The 13,646-nt window shown below is 41.6% G+C and overlaps 1 protein-coding gene across 2 annotated transcripts in view; it reads right to left on the bottom strand.

Annotated features, from left to right (window-relative positions):
- nudcd1 (NudC domain containing 1) overlaps positions 1–13,646 on the bottom strand; it is a 130,312-nt gene that overhangs the window by 15,209 nt on the left and 101,457 nt on the right. For both annotated transcript variants that reach the window (XM_060824224.1, XM_060824225.1), the window contains one exon: positions 10,162–10,287. In XM_060824224.1, coding sequence (XP_060680207.1) covers positions 10,162–10,287 — 126 coding nt within the window. The remainder of the gene's footprint in view (positions 1–10,161; positions 10,288–13,646) is intronic.

The raw sequence follows: 13,646 nt of genomic DNA, 5'->3' as shown, positions 1-13,646 counted from the left end.
ACTTCATGCATTGTTTAATGTTGAGAATAAGACAAAATTTAGGATCATTGGAAAGCTGAAAGGTAATAGTTGTGACTGTCAGTGTAGGGAAACTAAAACAGCCAAATACAAAATGGCTAGAAGGCAGTGGTTTCTTTGGCATCGCAAATTAATATTTTTGGTCTTGGGCAGCATGAAACATTTTCATTGTCAGACTGTAATTTGCTTTCCCAAACTTAAGGCAAAAATAACAGAATAAAAGATTTTAAACACGATCTGACAAAGAATGACTCAACAATCAAAGGATAGCACAGTCTTTCTGATTATTAGTTGTGAGCTCTTTATTTGTGTTTTACCTCAATTTGAAAATTTCTTTTTGTCTATATGAATGATGTTCTATACGAAATCAATATCAGTTCTTCAAGGCTGAGGTTATTGGTCACCTATACTGGGGAGAAGGGGCTGCGCAATGTTAACCTTAAATGCATGTGCAGATGGAATCTAATTGATAATTAGATATTTCAAATATAAAACAGAATAAAAACCACGCATGACTGCTATCTCTAAGTTGTGTGTGCATACAACCATACAGCAATCTTAAGTTATCATACATGTGCAGCTGCATTAAAAATTTAGAAGCTATTACACATTAAACTAAACAGGCTGCGTGCTGAAATATAAAATCTAGAGGAACCGCTGCCATGAAAATAGCATACCCACTGAGTTGTAGGAAATACATCATGGCTGCTAGAAGTAAACCAAGAATTATATAGCCACTTGAACACAAAAAAACACACAATGTGAAAAAAATTCTTCAAGTACTCTGGATAACTCAGCACGATTAAAAACGAGGACTAAAATAAACAAGCATTCTTACTACTTTCTGATTTATTATTAACAAAACAAAGTACTTCTGAACAAGAAGAATGAACCATACTATGAACCTTCAATTCAAAAATGATTACTAACAGTCTCTGCACATCAATTTCACAGCATGAAACATGAAGATGGCAGCCAGGACTAACATTAGCAATTTAATATCTGTACATTTCTAGATACTCTTCAATTTAGTGTGTGGATAGAAAATCCAATGCAGAACAGCCTCAGAACTATACCCTCACGTGCAATCAAAAAAAGTATTCCATGCAGGCACAACTTTTCAGAGTTAAGTCCATTATCTGTCTTTTAGAGATTAAATTATAAATTGCCTTTACAGAAATATGACTTAAATATTGTGCTTTCCAACAATAGTAAACACACTAAATATTTTAAAGAAAGATGGACGTGTGATCAAGAGGGGAAAAATAAAAATCAGATGAGTATTAGCATGACAAGTTAATTAATACGCTGGTACAAGAAATATCAACTGAGCTAATCTGAGAACTTAGAAATAGAAGAAGGATGGTCATTTTTCAGGGAGGTGTAGATTTAATTCAATATGCAAATTACTGAATAATCGCTAAACTGGAAGAGATTACCTACGTTACTGATACTCAATGGGGTAATTGCTCTGTTGCTATCATTGAGTGTGTGGAACTTTATGAGCCAGAAATGGATGATTATCCATTAACACAGGGTAGGAATGTGGGAGCATTCACTGAATTGCAGAGCACAGAAAGCCTATGATGCTTGCGCAGTCTCTCTGAATGATTTGTTTCAATTCCCCATTTCTTTCCCTCTAGTGCTATTTTCTTGGTATCTCCAATTCCCTTCTAAAAGTTACTACTGAATTGAAATGAAAGGTGTGCAGCTTCAAACTGTCCACCTCAAATTGAACACTGACCAAAAATGAATCAGCTCTTCAAATGGCTATAGAATGCTAGGTTTATCGTGAGCTTCCAAGTACTCCTCCTTAAAACGAGCCAATTCTAAATTTATCACTTAGTTATTAAGAAAAAAGTAAATGGTTCCTTGCACACTGATCAACTAAGTGATAGTCACACTTATACATTCGATTTGTGACTACAAGCTATGACTGTTCAAATAAACCACTTTAATTTTTCAGAAGTTTCAACGGCTGCATAAATTTGGCATCTCATATCTAGAAGTGCTTCACTGAAGTAGAAACACAGTAACGAAACAGCAAGGAATCTAGTTTAACAACTAAATCACTGTGTTTCAATGTATCTGAGTTTGCATATTCTAGATCAGTTCTTGCTCTGCAAGACAAAGCATTAATAGTTTTGTCACACTGCTTCCATCAGACATTCTTAAAATGCATGACACAATCATATTTCAATTTCTATATAATGATATTTCTATGGAATATGGATTCATCGTGCTCCATCATACAAACCCTCACCACTGCAGCAGAAGTGATTAGCTTTCATTTAAAATGCGTACACATATTGATCAGCTCCTGAGAACTGCTACATGCCAGGAAATATGAATAGGGTGACAAATAATGCTATTTTACTTCTCAAGGCACAAAAGAACGATGTTAATGGTTTGCAATTTTCAGTATTTTTAGTATACTGATAGATATTCAGGTGTTGTCAGGGAGACTTCAGCTTGTTGCATTAAGGTCCAATGGAATTCAGGGACTATTTTAACAATCTTAAAAACATATTAATACCAAAGTTTTTGCTCAATGTGCAGATGCTAACAGTAAACTGAGCATGTCCCAAAAAGTTGGAATGCTATTTTCCTGATAAAACTTGTGTCTCTGTTCGATGCATAATCAAAGTCCCTGTGAACTGCAATTACAAATCCACTGAACAGACATGGACAATCACTCAACTTGTCCTTTTACACTACTAGCTTACAATACTTGAATAAACTGCACCCTACTGAAAGAGCTGCAGCTGTGTTTTTAACTGTATATCAAGCTCACATCCACTACTGAGAACAGACATCCACTCCCTGACCCAGATAAACTAATTTCATATTTGACTATTTATTTTTTCCCCTTATAATTATTTTCCACACTTTTAAAAAGTTTACATTTTAGATTCTACCTCAATCCTATATATTCCAATCTTCATACTTCCATAAAGTGACATTAAAAAGTGAAGTATAAAAGCTGTAGGGACAGGGGATTGAGTAGGGCTGACAGGATTGCTCCAGCTTCACCAATTTTGCAAAGTAGGGAAGTCAATGGCCTAGTGGTACTATTGCTAGACTGTTAATCCATGGAGTCAAGAGTATAGTGGTGCTGGAAAAGCACAGCAGGGCAGGCAGCATTCGAGGAGCAGGAAAATCGACGTTTCGGGCAAAAGCCCTTCATCAGGAATCATGTTAATCCATGGACCCAGGTAATGTTCCAGGGACGTGGGTTTGAATTCTGCCATGGTAGATGGTGGATTTTGAATTCAATAAGTATCTGGAATTAAGAATCTAATAATGACCATGAATCCATTGTTGATTGCGGAAAAGCCCATCTGGCTCACCAATGTCCTTTAGAGAAGGAAACTACCATCCATACCTGGTCTGGCTGCCATGTGACTCCAGAGGCACAGCAATGTGGTTGACTCTTAGATGGGAGAAAGTGACACAGATGCTGGAGAACAGATTCAAAAAGTGTGGTGCTGGAAAAGCACAGCTAGTCAGGCAGCATCTGAGGAGCAGGAAAGTCTATGTTTTGAGCACAAGCTCTTCACCACGAATGTGGGGATGGATGGGGGCTGAGAGATCAATGGCAGGGGAGTGGGGCTGGTGGGAAGGTAGCTGGGAATGTGATAGGAAGATGAAGGTGGGGGATGATGTTGATAGATTGGAGTGGAGGGCAGAGCTGACAGATGGGTAGGAAGATGGACAGGTAGGACAGGTCAAGAAGGTGATGCCGAATTGGAGGGTTGGATCTGGGATAAAGTGGGAGAAGATGAGGAAAATGGTGAAATCGACATTGATCCAGTGTGGTTGGAGGGTCTCAATGCAGAAAATGATCGCCGTCAAGACAACTGCCTCTATGACTGCTGTCAGAACCACCGCTGCCGAAACCACTGCGAAGACGACATGGTATGTCACTTCTGCCCCCATAATTGCCACTGCCCCAATGACATCACTCACTGGAACACCGCCGACGACATTGCGAACACCTCATGGAACCTCAATTCCACCACCACCACCGCCGTGACCCCCATGGTGTGCATCACTTCCGTGGGTGATGTTACCCACTATACCGGGACCACATCCACTCCAAAGACAGTATCTGGCCCCACTCCCAACTCCAGCTCCACACCAGGTCCTAGCTCCCAGCACTGCTGTGTTTTCACCATTCCCCTACACCTTCCCCTCACTCAGGATGAACAATCAATCCTCAGTAAAGGCTTCACCTTCATCCCTGTGCACTCCTGGATCAACGAATTCAACAAGTGTCGTGACATTGAACTCTTCCTCTGCCGTCTCTGCCCTTACTTTTTCCATCAAAACTCCCACCCACCCGCTGAGGACCCATTCACTGGTCTGTTACCCTCCCTTGATCTGTGACATTAATTGCCTCAACCTGTCCACCTCTCTCGCCCACTCCAACTTCTCACCCTTGCAACGCGTAGCCCTCCATTCCAACCCCAACCTCACCAAAGCAGCAGATGGGGGCGGGTTGGGGTGGCAGTGGTAGCTTGATACACTGATCTGTACACTACTGAAACCAGGTGTCAAATTATGGACACCTCCTCCTTTTCCCTCCTTGACCACAACTCTACCTCTCATCATCAAACAATCTCCCAGATAATCTACAAACTCATCACCTCAGGGGATCTCCCACACACAGCCTCCAACCTCAGTCCAGGAACCCTACACCCAGGTTCTACCTCTTAACCAAAATTCACAAATCTGACTGTCCCGGTTGATCTGTCATCTCATCCTGCTCCTGCCCCATCGCACTTATCTCCACATACCTTGACACCGTCCTGTTCCCCTTGGTCCATGATCTTCCCACACACATTCAGGACACCACCCACACCCGCCACTCCTCCATGACTTTCAGTTCTCCGGCCCCCAATGCCTTATCTTCACCATGGACATCCAGTTCCTGTACGCATCCATTCGCCATGACAAAGGCCACCAAGCCCTCAGTTTACTCCTCTCCTGCTGACCCAAGCAGTACCATTCCACTGACACTCATTCGATTGGCTGAACTGGTCCTCACCCTCAACAATTTCTCCTCCCACTTCCTTCAGACCAAAGGGGTAGCCATGGGCACCCGTATGGGCTCCAGCTATGCCTGCCTTGTCGGCTACATGGAACAGTCCACTCACCACAGCTACACTGGCACCATTCCCCAACCTTTCCTCTGCTACATCAATGACTGTATCAGCATCACCTCTTGTACCCACGAGGTGGATAAGCAGGTCATCAACTTTATGAACACATTCCACCCTGACCTCAAGTTCACCTGGACCATCTCAGACACCTCCCATGGACCTCTCCATCTCCAGCAATCGATTCATCACTGACATCTACTTCAAATCTACCAACTCCCACAGCTACCTGGTCTACAGCTCCTCCAACCCCCTCCTGTAAAAACTCTCTCTTACTCCTAATTCCTCCATCTCCACGACATCCCCTCCCAGGAGGACCAATTCCGCTCTACAACATGCCAGAAAGCCACAATTTCTCCTCCCACGTCATCAATGATGTGCTGAAGAACATCTTCTCCACTCCCTGCATCTCCGCCCTAGAACCACACCACTCCAATCACAAGAACAGAACACCCCTGGCCCTCACTTTCCACCTCCGGATACAATGCGTCAGCCTCCATTTCCACCACCCACAAACAGACCCCACCACCACAGATATATTTCCTTCCCCACCCCTATCTGCATTCTGTAGAGACCATTCCCTCTACTAACCCCCTTGTTAGGTTCATGCTCTCCACCAACCCACCCTCCACACCTGCCCTTACTACTGTAAGAGGTATCACACCTGCACCCACACCTCCCCCCTTACCTCCTCCAAGGATCCTTCCACATCTGGCAGAGATTTTCCTGCACCTTCCCACGTCATCTATTGTGATTACTGATCTCAACGTGATCTCCTGTGCACTGGGAGACAGGACGCCAACCTGCATAATGTTTCAGAGAACACCTCTGGGACACGAGCACTAAACAACCCCACTGCCCTGTGGCCAAATATTGCAATTCCCCTCCCGCTCCGCCAAGGACATGCAAGTCTTGGGCCGCTTCCACCACCAAATTCAAGCCGCCCGCCACCTGGAGGAAAAACACCTCATCTTCCGCCTTGGGAACCTGCTACCACACGAGATCAATGTCAATTTCACCAGTTTCCTCATATCCCCTCCCCCCACCTTATCCCAGATCCAACCCTTCAACTCAGCACTGCCCTCCTGAACTGTCCTACCTGTCCATCTTCCTTCCAACATATCCACTCCACCCTCTAATCTGACCTATCACCATCACTCCCCATCTTCATCTACCTATCGCATTCCCAGCTACCTTCCCCCAGTCCCACTCCCCTCCTATTTATGTCTCAGTCTCCTTTGACACCCACCCACCCCCACATTCCTGATGAACAGCTTATACTCGAGACGTTGACTCTCCTGCTCCTCGGATGCTGCACCACACTTTCTGACTCTTAACTCCTAACTGCCTTCTTGGCAATTATGGACAGGCAATAAATGCTGTCCTAATCGGTGACACCCTGATCTTGTGAATGAATATTAGAAAACAAATTATGGCTCAACAGCTGCATAATAAATGGAAGATTCAAGTGAATTCATTTGGAATCAGTGATGTTATATGGCAAATGCTCCATTTGAATTCCAAACACAGGAAGTCAGGAATATTTATCAATAAGTTCACTACAGTATTAGATAGGGTCCAAATCAGTGTGTTTTTTGATAGAGTTCTGTATGGACTGTCACGCTTCTAGGAATTCTTGCGCGTGTCTCTGTTTGGTTTGTCCTAAGATGGAGGTGTTGCCCACTCAAAGTGGTGTCCTTCCTCATCTGTAAGTAAGGACGCTAGTGATAGTGGGTCAGGTCGTTTAGTGGGTAGCTGATGCTCATGTATTCTGGTAGCTAGATTTCTGCCTGTTTGTCCAATGTAATGGTTGTTACAGTTCTTGCAAGGTATTTTGCAAATGTTGTTTGTTTTGCTTGTTGTGTGTACAGGGTCTTTTAAGTTCATTAGCTGCTGTTTTAATGTGTTGGTGGGTTTGTGGGCAACCATGTTGCCAAGAGATCTGAGTAATCTGCCAGTCATTTCTGAGGTGCCTGATGTAGGGGAGAGTGGCTAGGGCTTCTGGGCACATTTTGTTGCTGAGAAATAAGTGGACTGTGTTCATTGCGTCCCCGTTCTTTTTGAATACGCTATATAGGTGATTTTCCTCTGCGCTGCTTTGTGAGGCTGCTCGTTGAAATAATGTTCGAATGCAACTTCGTTTGTGGATGTTGGGATGCACGTTTCTGTAGTTCAGTATTTGATCTGTATGTGCTGTTTTCCTGTAGACACTGGTTTGAAGTGCCCATTGACTGTTCGCCCTATTGTGACATCTAGGAATGGCAGTTTGTTGTTGTTTTCCTCCTCTTTAGTCAATTTTATGTCTGTAAGGATATTATTTATGGTCTTGAAGGTTTCCTCTAATTTGTTTTGTTTAGTGATAACTAATATGTCATCCATGTAGTGGACCCAAAGTTTGGGTTGGATGGTTGGCAGAGCTATTTGTTCGAGTCTCTGCATTAGTGCCTCTGCTGAGAACCCTGATATCAGAGATCCCATGGGTATTCCGTTGGTTTGTCTATAGGTTTTGTTATTGAAAGTGAAATAGATGGTAAGGCATAGGTCCACTAGCTTGATGATGATGTCCTTTCTGATGAAATTGGTGGTGTCTGGTTCTAATAGCATAGTCAGTGGTTCTTTGGACAGGTTGATATTGATGGATGTGAACAGTGCTGTTACATGAGAGGCGACATTATTTCAACCTGTTCTATCATGAGTTTGATACATTTAGCCCAATAGCTGGTTAAGGGAGGAACAAAAAAACACTCAGAAAACTGGATGCAATTATCAGCCATCCTATTCCAAGAGACTACAATAATATTGCTTCAAGCAATGGTATCTGCTCCAATGCTTATTTGCATTCTGTCATCAATATTGCTAACCATTTTTCAACTGACGTGAATAGAGTGCATGCCACACGATGTGTTGAGTTCTTTCAAGGTCCACAAAATTAGTTACACAAACTTTGTTTTAGCTTCTTCCAGGCCACAAAGTGCAATAATGTGAAAGACTCAGTTGGTAGCATACTCACCAGAGTCAGAAGATTGTAGTTTTAAGTCTTATTCCGCAGACTTGAACACAACAGTCAAGGATGACGTACCCAGTGCAGTATCAAGGGAGTTCTGCACTGTTTGAGATGTTGTCTTGTAAATGAAACATTAAATCAAAGCTCCAGCTGTGTTCTCTCAAGTGGACATAAAAGATTCTACTATTTCTAGTGGAAGTAGTCGCCATGAGGTGGCCATTATCCCAGAAAAGAGGGGGAATACTTCATGGCTGGGTGGTCAAAATTTATCCATTAATCAGCACTTCAAAAAGATAATGAGCAGATAATTATTATTTTATTGTTTGTAGGGGTTTGCTGTATCCAAATTTCCACTTTTCCTTCACAACAATACATCTGGTTTAAGATCTTCTGAAGTGAAATGTGTTGGAACATTGAGGTCACACTGTTAGTTAAATTTAAAGTATTTCATTTTCTTTTCTCCAAACCTGTTTGCAGTCCAGAGTTTCTCTCTCACTGGATGCACCTTGCCATCCTATGCTGCTGTCATGGAATCCCTACAGTGTTGAAGCAGGCCATTCAGCCCATCGAGTGCATACCGACCCTTCAAAGAGGAGCACCAGATTCTGACTCACCCTCCCCCCCCCCCCCCTTAGCCTATCCATGTAATTCTGCATTTTCCATAGCTAATTGACTAAGCTTGCATGTCCCTGGACACTATGGGCAATTTAGCATGGTTAACCAACTTAATATGCACAGTTTTGGACTCTGGGAGGAAACCGGAGCACCCAGAGGAAATACATGCAGACACAGGAAGAATGTGCAAACGCCGCACAGGGTGGAATCGAACTCTGGCGTTGTAAGGCAGCGATGCGAACCACTGAGCCACCATGCTGGGGGTTGACTTTTGGTATACACCACGCTTCCCACTAAGTGGTAAAGTGTCCAAAGTTCGCTCAGCAGATATATCAACATAGTAACTGGGTTGCAAGTTGGGAGATAATTGACCAAACTCAGCTGAAAACTGGCTTTTCAAAGAGTATTCTGGGGATGATAACACAGCAGGTGTCAGCACATATGAGAACAGGAACAAAGACATGACAACTTGGAGCAGGATTCTGAAAGTTGAAAATCTTTAACTTCAGTAATGTGGATTTGATGGTCAATCACTGAAAAGACCAACAAGAGTGAACTCAAAAAGGATGAACTACGAGAGAGATTACAGAATTTTAATTTTCACAGTCTTGAAAGGCAAATGATTAAAGAAAGATATCAGAGTACATAAATGATCAAAACAGTACAGTTAAAGTAATCTTAGATTATTGATTCCAAAAGGTAAGAAAGGAGAAGCAGAGGACATGGTGGAAGTCAATTTGTTAGCTATAAAATGTCTTATTTAAACATGATGTGGAGGTGCCGATGTTGGACAATGAAAAAAATCAGAACAGATGCAGAGACAGCTGGTACTATTCCCATGCACCTGCTGTGGTTGAGTTGTAGCTTTGGAATATGTGGAAGGAGCCTTGGTGCTTTGTGACAATGCATCTTGTAAATGGTATATACTCTTGCCAACTTGAGTTGGATCAAAATACTGGAAAGGCTTTCCTAGCAGCATTGTGGGTGTGCCTACAACAGATAAACGTCAGCAGTTCAAGAAAGCAGCTCACTACCACCTTCTCACCACACCTTAGGAATGGGCAGTAAATGCTGGCCTAGCAACAATATCCACATATCCAAACTTTCTGGTCAGGATGGGCTCTGTTTGCATTTGATACAGGATTAACAAATGATAATTTCAAAGATCAAAACATTGGCAACCTTACAAAATAGATGCTTATTTAGAAAACTAAAACCCTAAAATAATAATAATAATAATAAAGTATCAATAATATGTCAACAACTGCAACCACTGTTTCAGCCATTAATGTGAAACAAAGTTATCATGGTGGTTACGGCACCATTTTTCTATATTTTCTTAAACCAAAGAGTACCTCTTACCACGTGAGTAGCTTTTGACGTGTTGGCATCAAATCGAGTTAAACTGGCAGTATCATCAGGAAAGCGATCACACTCTTCTAGCTCGCTGGTATTGCATGGTGGCTTGTCTTTTTCAGGGTCTGCATTCTGTAAATGATATGACAGCCCAAAACGCAAGCTATTTAGGCATCAGGGTCATCTTTGTACAACCTTGTACGGTTTACTTTCTACCTTCTTTCCCAGTGTTGCTGACTCACACTGGGTACAATTCTGCAAGCAATGCATTCACACTGTATACACCCCATCCATTTCAGACCAAAAAAGGATAGATCAAGGTACTTTCTAGATGGTTTGAAGTTAAATACAGTGGGGACATCTAAAGAGAGTTTGGGGGTTCAGAGCATTGATCTTTAAAATGTCCTGACCAGGTGCAGAAAAGAATCAAGTCAACTAATGGAATGCTGGCCTTTATATCTATAGGACTGGAGTACAAGGATGCAGTAGTTATATTGCAGTTATACAAAAGCCCAGTTAGACCCTATTAAGAGTACTGTGAGCAGGTCTGGGCAACACACCTACAGAAGGATATGTTGGTCTCAGAGAGTACAACATAAGGTTTACATGAATGATGTCTGGACCTCAGGGGTGAAGTTATGAGGAGTGATTACACAAATTAGACCTGTATTCTCCAGAATTTAGAAGATTAAGAGGTGATCTAATCAAACTTTTCAAGATATTAAGAAGAAAACACAGGATAGATAAAAATAAATTATTTCCACTGGTTGAGGATTCTAGAACTAAGGGGCATAGTCTGAAAATTAAGGCCAGATCATTCAGGAGAGATATTAAGAAACATGTCTACACAGAAAGGATGGCAATGAACCCTGGCTGATGAAGATGAATGCTACCTAAGTATTTTATTCTCTTGAACCTCAAAATGGTGCCGGATTGTAGCATCAGAACACCTTTTTACTGTATTGCCCTAGATATATGTGACAATTAATAAATCAAATTATTAACTTAAATTATTCATACATTCATATTTTTGGATCTCTATCAGATGTTAATGGATGCTAGATCAATTGTTAATTTTAAATCTGAGGTAGATACACTTTTGCTAACAAAGGTATCAAGGGATATGGATCGAAGGTAGGTTGGGCCACAAATCTGCCATGATCTCAGTGAATGGGGAAAAGGCTCAAGGGGCTGAATGGCCTACTCCTTACTATATTTCAATAATCCATGAAGGAACACAACTCTTTGAACGTGACATCAAAATCCTACTTTATCCTTAACATGTGCACATGCACTTCCCAACAAGGATAACCAGAATGTGATCAGAAGCTAAACTCAAACTAGTACTTCACTCTCTCATCTTTGATACTTTTTCCAAATTCACTCTGGTTGAATGATGTGAGTTGAGAACAGCACAGGGACTGAAAATGGTACCTTTTGGGAGCATATGACACAGTATCGCACTAGGATGCCCTCATTTCTTTCACAGTGGAATAAAATTCCAAAATGCATCTGAGAAACTTTGCAATTGTGACTTTATTTGAAAACTCAACTCAGGGCAGAACTTGGTTGAAAATGTGTTGCTGGTTAAAGCACAGCAGGTTAGGCAGCATCCAAGGAATAGGAAATTCGACGTTTCGGGCATAAGCCCTTCATCAGCAGAACTTATATATTTAATGGCAAGATCTTGAGGAGTGTTGCCAAACAAAGAGGCCTTGGAGTGCAGGTTCATAATTCCATAAAAGCAGAGTCACAGGTAGACAGTACAGTGAAGGTGGAGTTTGGTACACTCACCTTCATTGGTCAGTGCATTGAGTATAGGAATAGGGAGGACATGTTGTGGCTATACAGGATATTTGCTAGGCCATATTTGGAATACTGCATTCAATTCAGGTATTCCTGCTAAAAATATGATGTTGTGAAACTTTAAAGGGTTCAGAAAAGATTTACAAGGCTGTTGCCAGGGTTGTAGGGCTTGAGCTATAGGAATAGGCTGGGGCCATTTTCTCTTCAATGTCAGAGGAAGAGAGGTGACTTTATAGAGTTTTATAAAATATTGAGAAGCACGGATAAAGTAAATTGACAAGGTCTTTTCCCAATGGTGGGTGAGTCCAAAACTGGTTGGAACAGGTTTAAAGGTGAGAGGGACCTAAGGGGCAACTTTTTCACACAGATGTATGGAATGAGCTACCTGGGGAGGTAGTGGAGACTGGAACAATTACATTTAAAACATATCTGGATGGGTATATGAATAGGAAGGGTTTAGAGGGCCAAATGCTGGCAAATGGGACTAGATTAATTCAGGATATGTAGTTGGCCTGAACGAGTTGGACCAAAGGATCTGTTTCTGTGGCATGCATCTCTATGACTCTATTTTAGAGTCTATTTTAATCTTTATTTTAGAAATTAATTCAGATTGTATTAATCTAAGTAAGAAAGCAGAATACAGGATGGGGATACATTTTGAAATTGTCCTTTTGAGTCTAAATCATTTATGTAAATAGTGAACAACAGTGACCCTAGCACTGATCCACGTGGAACATTATTCCACACCTGACACTTCTGTCTCAGCAACTATCTTCAACCCCTAGTCTGTTTTCTGGCCAGCCTGTTGCCTATATTGCTATTTGTCCCCGACTACTTTGATCTGTGTTTACTTTGCCATTACATGATTAAAGGCCTTTTGTAATGTTCAAGTACTTCACATATACATTATAATCTACTTAATGTTACTCCAAAGAATTCTAGAACATTGGTCAAGTATAACTGTCCTTTTTGAATTGTGTGCTTACTACTCTTTAACATTTTAGGTTTCTAGGTGCTGTTGTGGTTGGAAACTTTAGAAAGAATCTCACCAGGAACTTTTACTCATTGATAGCTAAATCAAGATTGATTATGCAAACTGTTTCTGCTAACACCCGGTCACAGGCTTAGACTACCCCTGAATTAATCACAGGCTGAGGAATAATAGAAGCAAACCAGAATTTTGCAGAACTGCACTGATCAGGCTCTGTTTATTCCTGCACCTTGTTAGCTCCTGCTCAACACACAGTTACCATGGTGCAATCAGAAAACAACTAAGGTGGCTATTTTTCATGCAGACAGATGTTGTGTGTTACTTAAGTTACTGATAAAGTCTCTTTGCGAGCAAATGGTTGACAACTTGGATACATGGTAATTAATGAGATGAATTAGGGACAAAGATATTTGGTACTAGAGTAAAGAATTTCTGCTGCAATTGTATAGAGCCTTGGTGATACCCTACCTGGCGTATTGTTTTGTTTTGGTCTCCTTACCGAAGGAAGGATATGCTTGTCATTGAAGGGGCACATCAACGGTTCATCAGCCTGATTCTTCATTGGCAGAGCTTGAGGAGAATATGGTCTAAAATTTAGATGAATGTGAGTTGACATCTTGAAGTATATGAGATTCTTACAGGGCTCGATTATGTAAATTCAGGAAGGAGACTTCCCTTGGCTGGCTGGATAGCG

The sequence above is a fragment of the Hemiscyllium ocellatum genome, chromosome 4, assembly GCF_020745735.1.
Source record: "Hemiscyllium ocellatum isolate sHemOce1 chromosome 4, sHemOce1.pat.X.cur, whole genome shotgun sequence".
NCBI lineage: Eukaryota > Metazoa > Chordata > Chondrichthyes > Orectolobiformes > Hemiscylliidae > Hemiscyllium > Hemiscyllium ocellatum.
The sequence above is the reverse complement of the archived record's forward strand: the minus strand, read 5'-3'. Positions and strand labels throughout refer to the sequence as shown.